This window comes from Phoxinus phoxinus, assembly GCF_949152265.1.
Source record: "Phoxinus phoxinus genome assembly, chromosome: 1".
Taxonomy (NCBI): domain Eukaryota; kingdom Metazoa; phylum Chordata; class Actinopteri; order Cypriniformes; family Leuciscidae; genus Phoxinus; species Phoxinus phoxinus.
In genome coordinates, this window is record NC_136876.1 from 49,490,437 (window position 1) to 49,513,154 (window position 22,718).

At 37.9% G+C, this 22,718-nt stretch overlaps 1 protein-coding gene across 1 annotated transcript in view; it reads left to right on the forward strand.

Annotated features, from left to right (window-relative positions):
- LOC307003782 (uncharacterized protein) overlaps positions 1–22,718 on the forward strand; it is a 91,719-nt gene that overhangs the window by 47,436 nt on the left and 21,565 nt on the right. The window contains exons 6-7 of the mRNA XM_079622589.1: positions 8,027–8,200; positions 19,992–20,165. Of these exons, the coding sequence (XP_079478715.1) occupies positions 8,027–8,200; positions 19,992–20,165 (348 nt within the window). The remainder of the gene's footprint in view (positions 1–8,026; positions 8,201–19,991; positions 20,166–22,718) is intronic.

Below are 22,718 nucleotides of genomic sequence, written 5' to 3' on the forward strand. Positions count from 1 at the left end.
AGGCATACAGATCATATAACATAGATGACCAGACGCCGTAAGTAATCCTGTTTGTTTTCATCAGTTTTTAAAGTATTTTAATTATGAAACTACAGTAAATAAAAATTTTATGGAAAGGGTAGGTTTAAGCTAATTTGATAGAATAATTTGTTTTACTAGCTGTTGTTTCATACTTCATGAGATTCGAAGGCAATATAAGATTAGGGGTGTGACGGTTAGTATATAACCGTGAGACCGACGGTTATAGTTAAACACCGTCATTAGAACTCTATAACCGCCAAAACCGTGTTATTAAAATATTTTTTACAAACATTTAAAAAAAAAAAGTTTTTTTTTCATTTTTTAGATAGGATCATAATAAGCGCAATATATCGGGAGACGTGGTTTTTACCACTTAATGAAGTTTTGTTTTGTAAATCGTCAGACATGATTTTTACCACTTTTTTTACCACACAAGTTTTGCATTGTAGAAAGCCTTTCTTTAAAGCGAATTTCGTTTTGTAGAAATTGTATCTTAATTTTAATAAATGTTTCATCAACCAATTGCATGTATTTAATAAATAAAAAGCAAATAGCCTATAGTAGACAATATAATAACCGTGACATGGCGCCTGCGCGCCGCGTTCACTTGCATTGCATTGTGAACTAGAGCGCATCTCATCGTAAATGAATGAAACTATGCCTGCCTCATGCATTAGCATTAAATATCTTTGCTACATCCTTTCTAGGCGGGTGCGGCTTTGAAATTTGGTCAAAAAACGTTGGTGCGGATGAGTTTTGTTATGCGGTTGCGGATGAAATAATTCCCCATCTGCGTATCTCTACATCTAACAACATTGAACACTACACAAATATGAATAAAATTTTTTTTATTAATTCCCCATAGTGACAGGAGGTGCCGGAGATCTCCTTAATAAACGGAGGTCTGAAATCTCTGCCCTTACCGATCAGAGCGCGCGCTGACACGGAGTTAACCCGCTATCTCCAAGAACAACCAATTGACTACGGCTAATCCACTGGTGGAGAGACAATGAAACACGCTATCCGCTCTTAGCAAAATTGTCACGTAAATAGAAATACATGTGTATTTGTGCTACAAGCACAGCATCAGAGCAAGTGTTTAGCCTCGCGGGTAACATAGCCACCCCTGTCAGATCGTCACTAAAACCGAGTAAAGTGAACATGTTGGTGTTCCTGTCACGGAACTTGGAAGTCGAAAAAGATTAGGAATTTAAAATGCCATTGCACTTTTTTTTGTTTCCTATATTTAGTTCGTTTAATTAAGGTATTATCACAACAATCGTTGTTCGACTGTTTTGTTTTTCTTTGATAAAGGTATGTAGTACTTCAATCATTTTAATGCGGCTCTTATAGAATTTAAGCAGCCTATTTTTCTAAAAGGATTTTACTGTGTGTGATTTATTTAAAACAAAGCATGTTCATTGCAAATTTTTTTGTTTTTTTTGTTAAGGATTTGTTTACTGTGTGTAGGCCTATATAAATAAACGTATAGCAAGTAGTTAATCAGTGTCTGCTCGTTTATTCAAACTGAGTTGTCTTATAACAGACCCCCCGAACCATCACATTTGACTCACATCATAACCGTCATCACCAATTCTGAAACCGGCACACCCCTATATAAGATAGACTAGACTTATAAACATTTCATACATAAACATAAAGTTTCGGTTACTAACGTAACCTTGGTTCCCTGAGATAATAGGAATGAGCATTGCGTCAGAATTATTCCTGACGCTTATGGGGAAAATCAGTTTTCTCCAAAATACTGAAGTCTGATTGGTTCACGTCTGTACACCTGCACAGACAAATGGCTTTTCAGCCCGTCAAAACGGGCGGAGCCAACTGCCTATTTAAGTTGCCCTCAGAGCCATTTTCTACTTCTATTTGTGTACACTCACAATAATGACAAAACTTTGCGGTATTGTAGAAAGAAAACAAACAGGGTGCACTTTCTGCTGTCTGAACATGCGTTAAAAATTAATACTTTTAAATTAAGTCATTCATATCAAAAACAAATATTCTCAGTTTATTTAATCTGTATGAATTCAACGAGAGGTACAGTTTCTCACGTCTCTGCTAATTTTAGTAAATGTGACCACTCCCATGCGCAGCAAGTTTATACATGTGCTAATCGTCCATGTGAGGCACGCAAACCTGTAAACACCCCATCACCTTGATAAACAAAGATAAAGCTTCATCATTCCTCTGCTGTTTATCAGGTTTGGAAGACGCGCTGTGAAGAATAAGGGGCCATGTTGGGGCGAGACTCCTGGCCCCTCTGAGAAATCTGACCACCACGTCGTGTTTCCCAACCGACTTGCCAGCCATAGGAGCATGGTACACCGTGATAGCTGCCATGTACACTTTGAGCGTGGACGGGTGTGTCTGTCATTCAACCGCTCCTGCAAAAATGACAGAATAGAAGCGATTTCACAAGATATGAGATCTATGCACCGAGTTGAGCACCAGCCAAAAAAAGATAGACCACTTCTGAGCATAAAGGAGATTGTGCTCATGATCTCTCAGGAGAGGCGTGAAGGCTCCCGTCGAGAGGCCACAGATGGAGGCACCTCAACTTAGGTTGGGGATGCCAAATTGACCCCTCCGTTTTTGTAAGGAAGTCCCCCCTTAGAGGAATTGGCCTCATGGCACCACTCTGAATAATTCAGCTGCTGTCAGAGTAAGACTTAGCACCTGTTCTCCCTGATTCGAGTAAAACGCACTTGAGATATTTAACCCCTTCACTTACAAAGTAGGGATGGCGAAAACAAAAAAAAATTATTGACCGACCACCGGTTGAAACCGGTTAACCGATTAGTTTAAAATATGCTACGCTATTTGAAATAACAGCCATTTCGAGCCGCGCCTGCAATTTCGCAACTCTGTCGCATCTCTTTGTTACTCTGCCTCCCGCTCACACACACACACACCCTGTTGCCGCCCTTCCACTCACGTCACTTTTTTAAAATCCCCTACAGCGCGAAACATGAGTCCCGCAAACGCGGCGCCGAGGAGCTTGTATGTAATCGGAAGACAAATGGCTCCTTAGTTTCGAAATGGTTTGGGTACAAGGTGATCAGATGAAATGTAGTAGCGTTTAGTCCACTGTCTATAATAGCATAATTTAGTAGGGTTGTAACTAGACCCCGAAGCCATTTGTTTTGAGAATAATGGCTGGCTGATGAAGTTATTGGCTGGCTAGCCGGCTCAGCCAAAACCTAAATGGCTGCTGCAGCCGCCAAACTTTTCATAGCTGCAAATGGCTGAAGCTGCCACTTCGTGTCTACAGATGTCTATATGTTACTGATTTACTAGATCTCAATATTTCCAAGCAATGCATGGCTTACACTATATTTATACAAAATGCAATACAATGTAATAAAGAAAACACCAGATCGCGGAGAAGTATGTTGATTAAGAATGCAAACTTTTGTTGAATTTATGAGAAATCTACAGACGCAAACAGACAAAGTGCAGTAAAATAAAGACCTAAATGTGTATTTCGCACTTTTTTTCACCACAAGTCTGAAAGAAGACATGTTATTGAAGACAAATATCCAAAAATCTCAAAATTGACCAGTAAAAAAAAACGATGTTTTTGCCTGCCGTGTCTCGCCTTAATATAAACACACACTGTTATCAGTATTATTTTGGACAAAGTTTTGCACATTTCACTTCAATGTACACTGAAGCATGCGTCGTGAATTAGCAATGTGGAAACGGTGGTTTGTTACTGCAGTAATATCACGTTCAGTGCTATAAATCTCTCCGTTCCAGAATATTTGGTTCATAACATCAATCTTTGATTCAGGTGTTTGTGCAACCGTACCCTGAAGATTTAACAAAAGTCTGGGTAGGCCTAAGTTTAAAAAAAAGTAAGTAGGAATCAGGAAAGTATGTGAGAAGGGAGATCAAAATTACCTTGCTTGCTTCTTTCCGCAATTTCACCTCAGTGCGAGAAAAAAATGCACTGCTTCTTCTGTACGGAAAACGAGCAATTTTAATTGGTCGTCAATTCACTGTGAGTCTGTGTATCGTAGCAACGAGCACAAGACTGTGCTGATGAATCCAGTGGGGAAATAGATATCGTGTATTGTTTTTATATTTCGTGTGTGTATGTCTCTATGTGATAGATTTATTATTTGATGCAAATAATACCGGCTCAGCCAAACTTTATCAGATGGCGGCTCAATTTGGCTTACGAAATTATTGGCTGGCGGCGGCTGAAATTCTAAATGGCGCAAATGGCGGCGCCTGGCGGCGGCTTCGGGGTCTAGTTGTAACGGTACATGTATTCGTACCGGACCGTTTCGGTACAGGACTTTCGGTACAGTGCACATGTGCACCGAATGCAATCTTTCACATATGAACATATGTCAATTCCGAGTTTCCACACGAACATATTAAGTGTCGGAAGTCTCTGCGTTGCACTCTCTTATACAACGTCTATGGTTGCACTTGAGCGCACCGCTCAAATAAAACACATGTAAAATATTACCATAACATCTGTCTTCCTGTGTGCGGAAATTTGTTTATGTTGCTGTGACAACGAAACACATGCATGCGCACCTGTGTTTAGAGCGCTTGTTGCTCCGTGCGCGCTGATGTGCTCATCTGTTGACATTTTCGAATGCCTTTCAGTTGCTTAATAAAAGCGGCTTTCCACACAAACAAACGTACATGTGTCATTAGTATGAGAAAAAATGGGATTTTAACTGTCGGGCTCGGACATAAATATCTTCATGCCTGTCGGGTTCGGTTGCTCTGTCAGACGCGGGCCGGGCTCGGACAAAAAAATTCGGCCCGATCCGCACTCTCACCTTAGCCCAGCCTCTCGGTTTGAGAGTATTTAATTTAGTGGAGAACTTTGCAGCAGTATTTTATGTCTTATTCTTTATTTTATTTTATATATATATTATTTATTATATTTAATTAAAAAATGTGTTTAAAATAGTGTAAACAAATTGTTAAAAAAAGTTTATAGTAAACAACCAGCAGTTTAATGTTTTGCATTTCTTTCCCTTACTGAACCGAAAATTAACCGAACCGTGACTTTAAAACCGAGGTACGTACCGAACCGTGATTTTAGCGTACCGTTACACCCCTATAATTTAGAGATCACTTTGTTTTTTAACCGACTACCGAAAACTTTGATCGTTTAACGTTGATACGGCTAACCATCGGTTAAATGGTCAGCGGTTAACATCCCTATTACAAAGATTGCTGACAGCCCCAGATTATTGCACAATAACACTTCCTTGTTCCAAGCTCCATGAAAAACAAATTCCAAGAAACATTTCTACACATGAAACAAGAAGCTAATAAACACACAATTACAATATGGTTTGTGTGTGATTTTCATGCGATTAGGGGTATTTGCATATCAATAATGGATGTTTACATTATAAATGCTAAGCCGGAGTAGTGATTAGCTGTATATAAAAGGCTAACATAACATTTAAACCATCCACATTAGACTAAAATCCACATTAGATCGCATTCTGAAGTTAATACAAACACTTGACTGTAATTCTGAGTCTTGACATGTAAACTCCCAAGTGTCATCTTACTAAATATATGTTGATTATGTGTCTATCCAGAATGACTTATGAGCAGCAACGTTTTTATTTTGGGTATGTCATCACTTGCCAAAATGTGGGGCGTGCAGTAAGGGATTTAGGCAATCAGTTTCCACATACTGTAAAAATATTGTCTTGGTTTAACTCAAAATAATTTAGGCAACTTCTTGGTTCAGAATTATGAATATTTTGAACTCAATAATTTTTTTGGACCAATTAGACTTTACATGTTTTCAACATTGCACCCTTAACCCTCTGGAGTCTAAGGTGTTTTTGGGGTCCTTGAGATGTTTTGAAATGCCCTGATATTTGTATTTTTTTCAGTTGCTTATAAACATATTAATGGCAAAGGTGTAATTACACTCTATTTAGCACGAACATGGCTATCATAATATGTGAGCAACATATATGTACATGTTTGCATTTTTGAGAGAATATTATTTATGCGTGGTTATTCAAAAAACTCAAACTTAAATTTTCTGATATAAGACCACAAACGACCAACTTCACATATTCCCACAATACTGTTGACTAATGGATCTTGTCGGCTAGAGTATTTACTTCAAAATGATCTGAAAATCATCCGGGCTAATCGTTCACATTAAACAATAGATTGATTTAAATTTTGTAAGACACTTTTTGTTTGGAAAGGCAATATGCAGGTGGGCGTGAATGATCCAAGAAGGTCATGAATAATGTCCTCATTCACACCTGAAGACAAAGACCTGCTAATGCTGCAGTGCATACTAATGAGCCTTAGGTGTCACTGTGGCTACAAGAAAAAATGCAAAGACAACACACACACATATATACATACATATATACATACATACATATATATACCGGTATATATATACATATATATATATATATATATATATATATATATATATATATATATATTACTACAGAATTGGTTCAGAGTTGGAAACATCTTGAAAAAAGTGTATTTTTCCACAAACTGTATGCTTGCAAATTGTATAATATCCAAGGTAAACATTTCTAGTAATTGTGCAGTTAATTCTCATTCGTATTTTCAGAAAGTTTTGGATTATGTAGGCTATCCTCTCCCCAAATTTGTCACTAATAAAACACAAAAATAATTTATAGAGAAGGCTTATATTGACCTTTTAAGATTTTGTTTGCACCTTGTAAATTAGGTTTTGATGTGGCAGTAAAAGCTTTATAAATAATCTATCCAAAACGAAATTTTGTCTTTCATATTTCGTCTGTAACATATGGTCTTTTATAATATATATTAGGGAATAAATGTTAATTTGCAGTTTAATATGTTGCTTATACAAATACATTTTATTTCAACGTATTCAGTCGATTTTTACTCATCTCAGTAGGCAATATAGATAGTTTGCTAAAAGCGAAACTCCGCGAGCTGTAGTAAACAACAGCATGCGCCGTTCATTCATTCAAACACAGAAACGCGATTCAAATTTAAACAGTCTTTTGCGGTTTACAGACACCATTTCATATCGCGATTAGAACAAAGCACTCACTGATGATCTGCAGCTGGATCCGTTGTTCGGCTACTCCAGCACGTTTGAGGTAAAATGTCCAGGATTATCACGATATTATTATTCCTCACAGCGAGTGTGTTGTCCAGCTGTTGTGGGCGTTGACTGGTTTGCATGTGTTGTTGCTTCAGATCTGCGTTTGAATAGCGCGCGCTCTCGATGGGCGTGTCACATTAGCGGAGTAATGAGGTGCCAGAAAGATAATGAGCACAGCTGATCTCTCGCTCTTTTTATATAGATTACATAAACAGAGAATATTTGTTTTAGTTTTGAATTAGATAATTTAAAACTACACACTTAAATGATTATAGAGATATATAGCTCATGTCTGAGTGAATAGTATTCGCTGAGATTTGTTTAAATTTAGAAACGTGCTTCAGAAAAAAAGTTCACGGAGACGGAGAGGCATAAAGCACTCCCTGTTTACTTTCTTTATTTTACAAAAGCACAATGTTTTATTTCGATTGTAAGTGGACACATAAAAAAGTAGACATTTAACAGCTTATTTTCTCATATTTCTTAAGGCTGTATGACCAAAACTGACTGAGTATTTTAGGTCTATTTTGCTGCTATGTAAAAAAAAACGAGCAAAACGCGCCCGCGCGTTTGCCGACCCCAGGGGGTTAAGTAATTAACTTTACACATACACTTAACTCATTACTTTCTGTGGCAGAAACAACCCAATTGAGGTAAAGTAACTCGGGTGAATACACATTAGTGTAACATAGTAAATATAGTTTAGATATTGTATATAATATAATATATTGTAATATATTAAAGCAATATATGTTTCATATATTTTTCTATACATTTAAACTAGTTAATATATTGATCATAAATGTATGAAAATATATTTTTTTCCATGAGGGTTATGACCAGAGTACTCCCTTTTTGCAGATTAGCAGCCTGTAATCTAACTGGTCAGCACTGTGAAATTGTGGCTTCAGCTCTACAATCATCCAACTCACCCCTGAGAGAGCTGGACATGAGTAACAATGACCTGCAGGATTCAGGAGTGGAGGTGCTCTCTGCTGGACTGAAGAATCCAAACTGTCAACTCAACATATTGAGGTACTTAGAATAAGTTTTATGTATATAGCACCTTTCCGTATCTCAAGGTTGCTTTACATTGTACATTACAATATATTTACACACCCACACACACATTGCAAACACATAAGGATACATATAGCCACATTACCCAAAGTACATGTTAAATTGATGTTTTTAGCTGAGTCTTAAAGGTAGCCATAGATGAGATGTAACGAAGTGTAAGGGGTAGTGAATTCCATAATTTAGGAAAAACCCTGCATTGGTATCACAAACAGCTGCGGGTACATTAAACTTAAGCTCAAAAGAATGAGAATGGGAACTGAATTCGGCATTCACGTGCTGTCTGCGTGGCTTTGTGTGTGCGCACAGAAAACATTGCACGAGTCCTCTTGCGCTTGATGCCTGACTCGACTTAAAAGCGTGCAAATGATAAACTTTGCAAATAATCCACGTCTATCCATCAATCCATGACTATCGCCAGTGTTAATTTTGAAAGCAAATTTTTATTTAGTTTTAGTCATAGTCTTTTGACTAAAATACCATTTTAGTTTTAGTCATATTTTAGTCATCTGAATTCTTTTAGTTTTAGTCTAGTTTTAGTCGACGAAGTACAATAAGATTTTAGTCTACTAAATCTGCAGTAGATTTAGTCGACTAAAATCGAATGTTTTTATTTTATTTTATTTTTTTTATAATTTATTTATAGACTGTTTCAAAGCATTAACAGAAAGTTACATACAATTAAAGTTATAGATTTTCTCCCCCCCATTATAACCCTTTCCGCCAAAATAATGAACCATACATTACATACAAGTTAAAACAACAATAGTAATAATGTTAAGAAAGATAGAAAGATAAAAAGAAAAGGAATATATACATACATAGCCAATAATACAATTCTCTGAAATATTTGTGGTCCGTACATAATTATAAAACAAAACCACAATTGGTGATCATATTTAACATTGATCAGTAAGTGGGAGAGTCTTCATCTTCTCAAAATATGTAATCATGGGTTGCCAAGTCTTGTAAAAATTTTGGACAGATCCTTTCATTAAATATTTAATTTTCTCTAATTTTAAGTATGATACTAGATCACATAACCACACTGAAGCTTTAGGTGGGTTTGTTGACTCCCACTCCAATAAAATTCTTCTTCTCGCTAATAAGGTGGCAAAAGCAATAACATTTTTTACTCTCTTTGTCAAAGATACTCTATGTTCTGGTACTCCAAAAATAGCAACCTCAACACCAGTGATGGGAATAACGGCGTTATAAATAAACGGCGTTACTAACGGCGTTATTTTTTTCAGTAACGAGTAATCTAACTAATTACTGTTTCCTCCGTAATAACGCAGTTACCGTTACTGACAATAAAATGCGCCGTTACTATAATTGAGTTCACTGAAGCGGTTTTCATCCGATCGGGCTCTTTTCTCCGCCATAGGAACTGCAAACTCTTTTCTCTGGTGTGTGTGTGTGTTTCGAGGCGCCGGACTGGACAAAAGCGAAGCGAACGTCGTCAGCGCGCGAGAGAGACCGAGTGTGATCCGTCCGAGAGTGCGCTCGACAGTTCGCGAGAGAGACCGAGTGTGTCCGTCCGAGAGCGCGCTGGACAGTTCGCGAGATTGACCGAGTGTGATCCGTCCGAGAGCGCGCTGGACAGTTCGCGAGAGAGACCGGAGTGTGTCCGTCCGAGAGCGCGCTGGACAGTTCGCGAGATTGACCGAGTGTGATCCGTCCGAGAGCGCGCTGGACAGTTCGCGAGAGAGACCGGAGTGTGTCCATCCGAGAGCGCGCTCGACAGTTCGCGAGAGAGACCGAGTAGGCCTATGTCCGAGCATAATATGGTTTATCATCTGCAACGTTTTAATTAGTCTACATGGTTATAAAATAAAACTCCAAAATAACCTGCAGGGAACGTTCAAAGAAAACATCTTTGTTTGACCGGTTGTGAACACGTGCGGCAAACACGACTAGAATTTGGCTTAAATAACCTCTGATGATGACGTTCTCTGTAGGTTATACAAATAAAACCACAAAATATTAGATTTTATTATTATTATTTATGTTGGTACATTGTTCAATATTATATTGAGAACACTTTTAGTTAAACTGTTTACATTTGTGAGGAAGAAAATACTTCAAGTAGGCTAGAATGTCTACCAGTTGTAAGTTTTATCATTTTAATTTGCACTACAAAGAGTGTATGTGTATGTATATTTTTTATTACTTATTTTTGGTACATTTCTTAAGAAGCATACCGGTAATTTATTTTTGGATTTGTTGGCCAGTTGTGGTCTGTGCAATAAATATTAAAAGTTCTAAACCATCAATGTTTTATAATAATAATTTGTTCTAGTGTCCATTTCATTCATTTAACATATTTAATATTGGGGGTATCCAAGATATTTCACATATTTAAATTGTTCTTTCTTTTTTTAAGTTTTTTTTCAATAGTTACTTTACCTGGTAATTAGTTACTTTTGTAATGATATAACTCAGTTACTAACTGAGTTACTTTTTGTGAGAAGTAACTAGTAACTATAACTAATTACTTTTTTTAAGTAACTTGACCAACACTGCTCAACACTCGGTTTTATATCCAAGCTAAAGGCCTCATTTACTGTTTTAAATATGAATGTCCAATAGTCACTCAGCTTTTGACAAGCCCAAAACATATAAAAAAAGTCAACCTTGTCACCTTTGCATCGATCGCACAAATCATCAACATTTGGATACATTTTTGAAAGTCTACATTTAGTGTAGTAGGAACGGTGGAGGACTTTAAGTTGTATAAGACTGAGGCGTGCACAAGAGGTTGATCCATTTACTCTATTAAGAGCCTCCTCCCAAATTTCGTCTGGTATTTCACTTCCTATGTCTTTTGCCCACTCAACTTATTCTGTCAATTAAAACATCATTTGGGGACATAACCATCTTATATATTGCTGCAATTTGACCTTTAAGAAAAGTAGGAGACTGTAAGATTTTCTCCAATAGTGAAGTAGGTGGTAAATCAGGAAAAGTTAAGCTCTGAGATTGAACAAAATGTCGGACTTGAAAGTAACGAAATAGGTTGGACTGTGACAAATGGAATTTCTCTGAGAGGTCATTAAAACTGGCAAAAGTGTTGTTTATATAAAAATCCCTACACCTGGCCAAGCCCACCCTCTGCCATTGTGCATATGTGAAATCTATTTTACCAGCAGGAAACAAATGGTTATTACAGAGAGGGCTTAGCATAGAAGAGCTGCTGAGTTTTTGCCTTTGTCTAAACTGTGACCATATTTTAAGTGTAGAACGTACAACTGGGCTTGAAGAGTATTTAGAGGGAGAGAATGGTAGCTTCATTGTTATTAGAGCAGAGAGCGATGTAGAAATACAAGTATTTGCCTCCGCCTTACACCAATCAACCTCAGGGGAAGTATACCAACAAAATTTTTTTTGAAGATTTGCGGCCCAGTAGTAGCCCATAAAATTAGGAAGAGCTAAGCCTCCCTGGGGCCTTTGCCTTTCGAGGAGCTCCTTACGGATTCTAGGGTTCTTTCCCCCCCCATAAGAATGATAGTATGGGTTTATTTAATGAACCACTTTTTCACAATCCCTGGTTTTCCCATACATCTATTACTTCTAACATTGATATTTCTAACTTTGGTTTGGCTGGTGTAACTAAGGTTGGAGATTTGATTGATTTGACAAATAGAGAGTGGTTTTCAGTGCAACTTTTTACAACAAAGATTGGAGGTAGATCAGAGAGAATTGTTGGAAATATATTAAAGAAGCTGAAAACGTCTTTTCCTGCATCTTTGTGGGAATACATAATCAACTTTATGTCTGGCAATAATTATTCAGAAGTTCTTTTTCCAGAAGTGTATATAAAATCACAGGTGGACCAACATGGAAATGACATTGGCGAGAATGTGAACTTGTTGCTTTCTTTTAAAGGTTTACAAAACCTTCCTTTTTCTATCGTGAACAAACAAAATGTATATAATGTTTGTGTAAAGTCTTTCTTTGCTGGGCAGTTAAGAGAGAGGAGAGATACAAAATGGAGATCTCATCTCTCAGTAACAGAGACTAAATCACCTTCATGGCGGTTATTGTATAAAAACCCCCTTCCAAAAAGGTCTGCCGATTTACAGTGGCGGATTTTGCATTGTGCTTTACCAACAAAAGTTTTTTTGTCTAAATGTGAATATTCGGATTCTTCTTTTTGTTCTTTGTGTAATGAACTTGACACAGTCTTTTAATGTTTTTTGTGAATGTTGTAAATTATCTCCACTCTTTAATGTTTTGGATAGAATTTTGAGTAGTTTAGGGATAATTTTTTCAAAAACAGTGTTTATTTTTGGGTGTAAATATTCTCGTGAAAAGTGGGAAATCTGCAGTTTTTCGAATTTTTTGGTTAGTCAAGCAAAATTAGCCATTTGGAAGGCTTATAAAATTTAAATGGAAGGACACAAAGTCAATATGGTGAATTTATTCAAGGCCCTGGTTGAATCTAGGATAAGATTAGAATATGAATTTAATCAAATGAATAGTAGTCTCCTAATGTTTGAGAAGAAATGGTGTGTAGGCAAAAGTTTAATTTTGATAGAAGGTGAAGATCTCTTTTTTAATTGGTAATATTTTGATAAAGAATGTTTTTTAGATGTTAAAATGATTTTTTTTTATGGTGTAATAAATTGCTTTAAAAAGTCGAAAAAGTCTCTCTCTCTCTCTCTCTCTCTCTCTCTCTCTCTCTCCCTCGCTCACCTTTTTGTTCTTATTACGATCATTTTTATTTTTGTTTGTTTATTATGCATATTTACTCATGTGTGTTTTTGATTTGGTAGGCTACATTGTAATCGTTAGCTTGTTTTCCATTAAATTCCATAATCTTTTGAATTGAATCTGTCTGTGTTCCATTACTAAGTCAATGAAAGCTACCTATTGTAATATCATAATCCCTAAATTGTCTAAAACACGAAAATATAGTTCCTTGTGGCCACAGGAACGATATTTGACGGTGTTACAGACTGGTAATTCCCTATGCAGCCATCGTGCGCGCGCCTGCTGGACATGCGTGCGTAAGATAGCCGAACGGTGCATTTTACCTAGACTTCCCCTGATTTAAAGATAAATTTACCTACCTATATTAATGGTTATTACGAGTAATCGTGTTAATTATTAATATAAGGTGAAATTTGACTCATTCCATATTTGGAAATAATTTAATTCATGTATGCAACATATAAATATTCATATCTCATGAATATAGTCTCTCAATCGAGCTAATAAATTCCCTAAACAGTCATTGTCGCTACAGCCGGAAGGTGGCAGACATTTGACGGTTAAAGGAGAACTCCGGTCAATTTTAACATTGAGCTAATTTTTTTGTAAATTTGGAGTGCTGTCAATACAGAGAACAACGACAAAAATCGGTGTTGCCTACACTGTGTTATCCTCTTTTTAAAATTTGCACCCTGTTGACTTCAATGGGGCAAGTTTTAAACTTAACCAGTTCTTCGTCTTAACATCCTTGATGTGTCATACAAGTGCCCAGCCGTGTTAGATGATTCCTTCAGAGTGAACACGAGTGAATCTGACTGCAGTAGATGTGAAAGATATGAATAAAAATTATGTTATTTCAGCCAGCACACAGACCTGTATTTACTTCCTGTTTTCGGTCGAAGTCCACAGTAGTCGATTGTCGAGTTCGCGTGCATAGGTTTAGTTACCTATGATCACGCGCGTGAACTCGACAATCGACTACTTTGGACTTCGACCGAAAACAGGAACTAAATACAGGTATTTGCGCTGGCTGATATAACATCATTTTTATTCATATCTTTCACATCTACTGCAGTCAGATTCACTCGTGTTCACTCTGAAGGAATCACTCACATGGCTGGGCACTTGTATGACACATTAAGGATGCTAAGAGGCTAAAAGCAGGTTTAAAACAACTTGCCCCATTGAAGTCAACAGGGTGCAAATTTTAAAAATAGGATAACACGGTGTAGGCAACACCGATTTGTGTCGTTGTTCTCTGTATTGACAGCACTCCAAATTTACAAAAAATTGAGCTCAATGTTAAAATTGACCGGAGTTCTCCTTTAACGGAGGTGGTCGCCTCGTAATTTTCGATGCAGAAAACCCCCAAATTTATAATGTAAAACTATAATATGAAGTAATAATCCACAAATGTACTATTACTAAATTATTTATTAATGGCTATACAGCGTTTACTTAACGTTATAGCTAACTTACACTAGAAATATACGATGACTCTGACCAGTCTTTAAAATAAAACAAACAGGGTAACGTTACTCAACAAAACACAGGCATTAACGCATCAAATTCTACTTTAATATCATACAAGTGTATATGAACAGCGATAAAACTGAGGAAAAACCCCCGTAAAAAACGTATTCCTCACCAATGTGGAAAATGTATCCGCACCGAGATGCAGCAAAACAAGATGTCGGCCGATCAGAAAATTCTCGCCCCAAAGTCGATGACGTCAGTAGTCACGTGGTTTGAAAATGAATGAATCGTTTGATTTAAAGCAATTAGTTTAAATTACACCCAAACACTTAGTTTTACTTCAAGACAATTACATTAATTTACATTAGACCAACGACAAGGCAGAAAAGTGAATTTATTGAGTCAGATCAAGTATAAAAAGTTATTTAACATAACAACAAGCCATGTACACTTTTTTCAGTGTAAGAAGCGGCTCTAGTCCGACTGATTCTGCTGACAGTACAATCTAAGAAACCTTGTGAGTTCTTGGTTCTGGCATTCAGGGTGACCGTTCGATTGTGGGTGATATCCTGATGTGAGGTTAATATTTGCATTAAGCTGGCGGAAGAAGGTCGTCCAGACCTGAGATATGAATTGGAAACCCCTGGTCTGAGACAATATCTTCAGGTAGTCGATAATAGCGAAACACGTAGTGGAAGAGATATTCTGTTGGGCACTTGGGTAGAGGTATTAATCGACGTGCTTTAGAAAAACGACCAATGACTGTTAATATAATAGTGTTACCCTGGGATGCCAGGAATTCAGTGGCAAAATCAATAGCAATGTGTGACCAAGGTCATCGAGGAATGTGTAGTGGCTGTAGAAGGCATGCAGTGGGTTGTCCAAAAAGTTTCGCTGTGTGCAAAACTGAAAGTTACTGATGTATGTGATTGTGTCTCTGAAGAAAAGGTAGACCAATGATGACTGGATTGTGAGGGGAACGATTGAGGTAAAAGCATGTTTGCTCTGTGTGTAGAATTCCAACTACACACAAGTAGGGTCCGAGTCAAGTAGGGCCGTAGTAATGATGGTACTCATAGAGAACATTATCTTTACAGCTACTTCTATACATGAAGTGTAATGACCAGGAACAATGGAGGTACTCACTAGTGATGTTACATATGACACCGAAGCTTCAAATCACGTATTGAGTACACAGCACAATTTCTCACGAAGCTCCGTATCGGAGCGCGTATTGTTTTCAGAGAAACATGTGATCAACAAAAAACGAAGCCTCACTTTCTTTCCAGTCAAGTGAATGCTTCACTTTGCATTTCAGAATGTTTGAACCCAGACCACTACTTTTTGGGAAGTTCAAGTCCATTTAATTATTATTTTTTTCTAAATATAAGCCTGTAGCCTATATTACATGATCATATATTCTGCCATATAAACCGTATAAAAACCATAAAATAATTAGAGCACCATTTACTTTCACCAAACAACTGTTATAATAACTGAATTATTATAATTAGTATTATTATTATAGTATTATTATTAATTGCCACAGTTTTCGACACTGCTGATGCTTTGAATCTTTCCCCGAAACAATCAAAGAAAACCTTCAAAGATTCAAGAAGCTTTGTTTCTCCATCCCTAGTACTCACCCTCGGAGTACACTGTTGTGTTGGTCAAGTTGAGCAGTTTGCTCTCAGATGTCCTGCTTGACTGCAATACAGACATAGATTTTCCCTGATGCAGCATTCTTGCTCCTCTGTGGACAGATTAGTTCATCCTATCTGCATGAGTTCAGTATCATCCATAGGGAAGTATGCTTAGTGAAAAGTAGGGCTGTAATCAACCAAAGAAAATCTTGGTCGACTGAAGTCCTGAAATTTTCGACTAAAAATGACGTTAGGAAAAAAAAAAGTTAAAGGTGCTGTATGGAGTTTTCAGCGGCATCTAGTGGTGATGTTTGAGATTGCAACCAATACTTTTACAAGCGAGTGCTCGTGCGCATGCTTTCTTTTGTGTTTTATTACTATGTGGAGTTTGTGTTGGAGTCTGTGTTGTGCTGGTCGTTTCCTCGTATTAGCAGACTCCATGTCATAAAGTTGCAGTGTCGTCGCGGTTGAGTGCAAAGTCGGTAGACGAGGCGAGAGGCGAGACGCTCGGGAGCGCGCATGCAGGTCTCAGTCACGTCACTGGATTTCACGGTAAATCCGACCCGGAGACTTCACATAGAAATAGGAATACTTGCTTTCAGAGGTAATAGCAAAACCCGCCAAGTGGATCATTTTATTGTGAGATTACAACCCCTTCACACACAAGTAATAAAACATGGATTCATTTTAGTAGAAAAACTCCATACAGCACCTTTAAATAAATTAGCAGTGCACTATGCGCAGTACTTGGTAGCCTTTGTTGTCTGCCTAAATTAATTACAGTATAATTAAAATATAAAAACTAGTAGGCTATTTGCAGTATATTAAATAGTTGTTGACCTAATTATTTTGCACTGAAATCAGTCTGACACACGAGTCTGTCGGCTCTGACAGTGCTGCATCATGTAAATCTGCGCAATATCATCATAGCCTATGATTTCCGAAAATAGTACTGTTGTCAACTAGTGATATCATCACAAGAACTTTTGTGGAATATGCAACATAATTTAGACAATTGTTTTTGTCATATGTATTATAATAACTGACAGACACTATCATTTCAGCCGTGGTGCAGCTCGCACAGAGCGAGGCTGGACATAGAGCTCAGCTTCGCGGCTGAGACACGAATAGACTATTAACTTAAAGCTTTTACTCTTAAACACAAAAGGCACGTCCACTTTAATAAAAAATTTAATTTATTAAACAAACCAGATCAAGAGCAGAAACGAAATAAAGTTAAAACTGAAAAAATAAAGCATAGGCTCAAAACTAATACATACAGTGGCACAGCGCATTGCGCATTAGGCTCCAATCCTTTTTTCCCGTTTTCTATTTAAAATAAATGCTGCCACACTGCCGATGTCTTTGTTGACATGGTAGAAGAGGACTGACTATGAATTAAACGCTCTCACAATTAAATAGATAATATTCAGCAAACCTTCTAGTAGCTACTCTCTTCAATCTGTCTCTCTTCTCCAGTGGTTTGGGCTAATCCAAAAGAAGTGAAAACAAGGGGGGTGTTCTGAAGACAGACTGCTACCTGTGAAACAGGGGTGCTCTGAAAACACCCCCATTAGCAATTAGTGCTTTCCACCTGATGAAATGAACGCGGCAAAACTGATGAAATGAACGCGGCAAAATTAATGAAATGAACGCGGCAAAAACTGATGACATGAACGTGGCAAAACTGATTAAATGAACGCGGCAAAACTAATTAAATGAACGCGGCAAAAACTGTTGAAATGAGCACGGCAAAAACTGATGAAATGAACGCGGCAAAACTGATGAAATGAACGTGGCAAAAAATCGACCAATCAGAATTTTGGTCGAGCCAGAACGTATTGACCAATAATCGACTAATCGACTGGGAGATTACAGCCCTAGTGAAAAGGGTTAGAGAATCTGTTCTCCGAGAGCAAATGAGATTGTCAGTATGGATCGCTAAATCGATGAATTGATCCGTTGTGGGGAAAATGATCAGAAATTTTGCACTGAGCCTCAGTGCTTAAATAGTCCATGAAATGGGGAACAGGTGTTTGTGCAATCAGTCCAGGTATGTGAGTTCTGGGATTTGTAGTCAATACTCCGTTAATACTGTTAATACTCAGATGAGGGGGACCTCGTGTGGTAGACGGGAGGATTTTCGAAGGTAGTGTTTGTAACAATCTAGAAGTACAGCGATCAGTTCAGGTGCAGAGATGCACAGATGCTGAGATGATCAGTTCAGGTGCAGAGATGCACAGATGCTGAGATGATCAGTTCAGGTTTCAGAGATGATCAGTTCAGGTGCAGAGATGATCAGTTCAGGTGCAGAGATGCACAGATGCAGAGATGATCAGTTCAGGTGCAGAGATGCACAGATGCAGAGATGATCAGTTCAGGTGCAGAGATGCACAGATGCAGAGATGATCAGTTCAGGTGCAGAGATGCACAGATGCAGAGATGATCAGTTCAGGTGCAGAGATGCACAGATGCAGAGATGGTCAGTTCAGGTGCAGAGATCCACAGATGTAGAGATGATCAGTTCAGGTGCAGAGATGCACAGATGCAGAGATGATCAGTTCAGGTGCAGAGATGCACAGATGCAGAGATGATCAGTTCAGGTGCAGAGATGCACAGATGCAGAGATGATCAGTTCAGGTGCAGAGATGCACAGATGCAGAGATGATCAGTTCAGGTGCAGAGATGCACAGATGCAGAGATGGTCAGTTCAGGTGCAGAGATCCACAGATGTAGAGATGATCAGTTCAGGTGCAGAGATCCACAGATGTAGAGATGATCAGTTCAGGTGCAGAGATCCACAGATGTAGAGATGATCAGTTCAGGTGCAGAGAAGCACAGATGCAGAGATTATCAGTTTAGGTTTCAGAGATGCACAGATGCAGAGATGATCAGTTCAGGTGCAGAAATGCACAGATACAGAGATGATCAGTTCAGGTGCAGAGATGCACAGATGCAGAGATGATCAGTTCAGGTGCAGAGATGCACAGATGCAGAGATGATCAGTTCAGATGCAGAGATGATCAGTTCAGGTTTCAGAGATGCACAGATGCTGAGATGATCAGTTCAGGTTTCAGAGATGCACATATGCAGATTATCAGTTCAGATGCAGAGATGATCAGTTCAGGTGCGCTCCATGTTTCTGCTTAAACGGATAAAAAGGCTACAGCGATCTGTCACATGCATTAAAGAGTGTCAAAATGCTATTTATTGTTTTAATTTGAAAGTTAAAATATTGTTCTTATCAAAATAACAAAGCTCATAGCTTATTGCAATTATTGGCTAGGAGTAAGTAACAGGCTATTTATTATGTCTGTGAAATTATTACTTCATCTGGGTGTGGATGGTGATGATCCATCAGGTGCTGTAGCATATTAGATGTGTTGGCCTGACACTTTTCATCTAAATGTTTTGCATATTGCATACCTTTCTTCAACTACTCCTGAATCATGTTTAGATAGCCAAAATGACCCAATAGCTTATTTAATTTGCTTCTTCACCAAGTACAAGTCCAGGAGATTGCATTGTTTCACCATGTTTTCAATTTGAGAGTTTCACATGCGCTGAAAGTTCATGCTTTGTGCGCACCCTGCCTTACCTAGACAATCACCTAGTGAACTCAGCTACTATAGTAACAGCCTCACAGAGTATCCAGATAGAGGGCACACCACACACCATTTTTTTTTTTTTTTTTTTTTTTTTTTTTAACCATAGCTTCCAAATTCTCACTGTTTAATAACGTCACCATTGTAATCACGGTCAATTTTGAAATTAGGTAATCTCTACATCACTAATTGCAATCAATCAGAGGTCCTTGTAAAGATAATTGATGGGTTGAAGAGCCGTGATGTTTATTGTAGTGTATATTCTCTAAAAATGAAGCATAATAGCATTAACACTTACTGTTGTTGTAGATTATCTCACTGTATGGTGACAGAGGAAGGTTGTGCTGCTCTGGCATCAGCTCTGAGTTCAAACCCTTCACACCTGAGAGAGCTGGATCTGAGCAACAATCACCCAGGAGAATCAGGAGTGAAGCTGCTCTCTGATACAATGAACCATCCAGACTGCACACTGGACAAACTCAAGTAAGTGGATCAGTAAGAATCATCCTGGCTGGTGTGTATGTGAGAGAGACTGAGAGTTTTTAATAGTTTTTGTGTTGAGTCAAGAACAACTTTATTCATGCCATTTAATTCAGACATTAAAAGTTGTATAGAAGTCTATCAGACTACCCTGCATGTTGAAAAATGACACTGAAGGGGTCCCAGTGTGTTAAAAAGTGACACCAAGCAGTCCTGACAAAGCATCCAGATGCGTTGCTAGTGAGAATGTGTTGAGAAAATTATGTATAGACTAGGGCTGCACGATATTGGAAAAAAATTACATTGCGATATTTTTTCCCCCAACAATATATATTGCGATATTGAGAGCCATAACTCCAGGCTAAAGTCAATAATTACCATTCCATGATATTAATAATTTCACTAATAAGCAAGCTTCATTACAAGTGACAAAAAGGTCACTTAATATTTTATTCCAAAATTAGAACATTTCTGTAAACAGAAAAGCAGAACGCATTTAAACAGCAGCTTTACACCATACCGCCTGTCTGCACCGTCGCTCCCACCACGTGCATCACGCGCTGAGCTGAGGGGGCACCAAAATATGAAAAATCAATAATTATAATGCCGATTTTATTTCAGTATAGAAATACAGAAATCCCAAGTCTCCCAGAAGGTCCGGGAGTCCCGCGAATTAGTTAAAATCTCCAGAATCTAGAGCGAGCGCGCCCGCGAGACAGAGACTGTGCTCCAAACCGCGCAGCGCGTGCACGGCAGAGAGGGAGAGAGAGCAAGAGACCGCGGCGCGTGTGCCTCATGAAGCGCATGTAATATCTTCCGCCGCTGGTGCTACTGTGCTACTACCCTAACTATCGCTCACTCGCACATCGCGATGTCGATGTTAAAACAGAATATCGTTCAGCCCTAGTATAGACTCTGATACTATAGAAGGCATATCAACCTCACAAAGACATAGAACTGGAACTTCCTCCTTCATTTCCCAACATAGTCTTTAAGAGACCCTCATCTTACACTGATCACCCAGATAACAGATAACCTTCTCGAACATGTCTGTGAACCCATTTATTACACAGCGTTTGTGTGAGAGAGTTTTTTTTTTTTTAACTTCACAATCAATTTACAAATAAATAAAATAAAACAAAACAATTAAAGGTGCTATGTGGAGTTTTTCTACTAAAATGAATACATTTTTTATTGCCTGTGTGTGAAGGGGTTGTAATCTCACAATACAATTATCCACTTGGCAGGTTTTGCTATTACCTCTGAAAGCAAGTATTCCTATTTCTATGTGAAGTCTCCGGGTCGGATTTGCCGCAAAATCCAGTGATGTGACTGAGACCTACATGTGCGCTCCCGAGCCTCTCGCCTCGTCTACTGACTTTGCACTCAACAGCGACGACTCTGCAACTTTATGACATTAGTCTGCTAATACTAAGAAACGACTAGCACAACATAGACTCCAACACAAACTCCACATAATAATAAAAAAACTAAAAAAGCATGCGCACGAGCACTCGCTTGTAAATGTATTGGTTACAATCTGAAACATCAACGCTAGATGCCGCTGAAAACTCCACATAGCCCCTTTAAATCCCCCTTCACAGTACAGAGAAAATGTTATTATAACAGCACTGCATTTCAAAAGATATCATATTGTTCATTACTATAATGTTAAAGATTATACAGTATAATTAGATATTTCAATATTGTGCATTGGTAACAATCCTCCAATAACTTTTTAATGCTTGGGTTTCCAGATGCCAAGAGCCTAAATTGGAGCTTTTCCCCTAAATGGATATATTTTCTGCCAAGTGTTTTACTTGATCTCCCAATCTGGCAACCATGCACTCCCTCCGCACTGCACCAAAAAAAAAAAAAACTTTTGTGCTGATGATTTGAAAACGCAGACAAATATGTTTTTTGTTTAGTATTCTCTATTGTGATATTCTGCTCAAATGAAAGTGTCATACAGTAAGTGTCATTCCTTCGCAAAGGCCACTTGGGCAGTTTGCTGAGACTAAATCTGTGAGCAAGCCTTCTGTAATATGTAATAAATCGAGCATAAATCTCAACTATATTGTTTGGGATTGTGGTTGCTGACTAAATGCACGTACTCTGTGCTACAATACAAAGGCTTATTTGTTGTTTTAATTGACAAATTTAAACATTACTTATAAAAAATATTAGAATTAATGTTAGGAAGTTCACAGTTTTAGCTTTTGAGAGAAGCTCAATAAGGTTTTGCCAGTTTTCATAATGTGCAAATCAGGAAACAGTCAAATAAACCCTGCATATGAGTTTGATGTTCTCTTAAATTTATGCTTACATGAAAGTGCAATAATTCTGAAGAAATGTAAAATGAAATTTCTCAAATGAGAATTACTTTATTAATCCCCCAGGGGGAAATTGATCTGTTTAAGCAGAATATTCATGATTAATAATGCGTGATTATAATTTTTGAGCAGAATAATTGTGTAGGGATGTGATTCTTCCGGATTAAATTCTGGTTATTTCAGCCTAAAATCATGACCCACCTGAATCATGCAGATCAGTAAT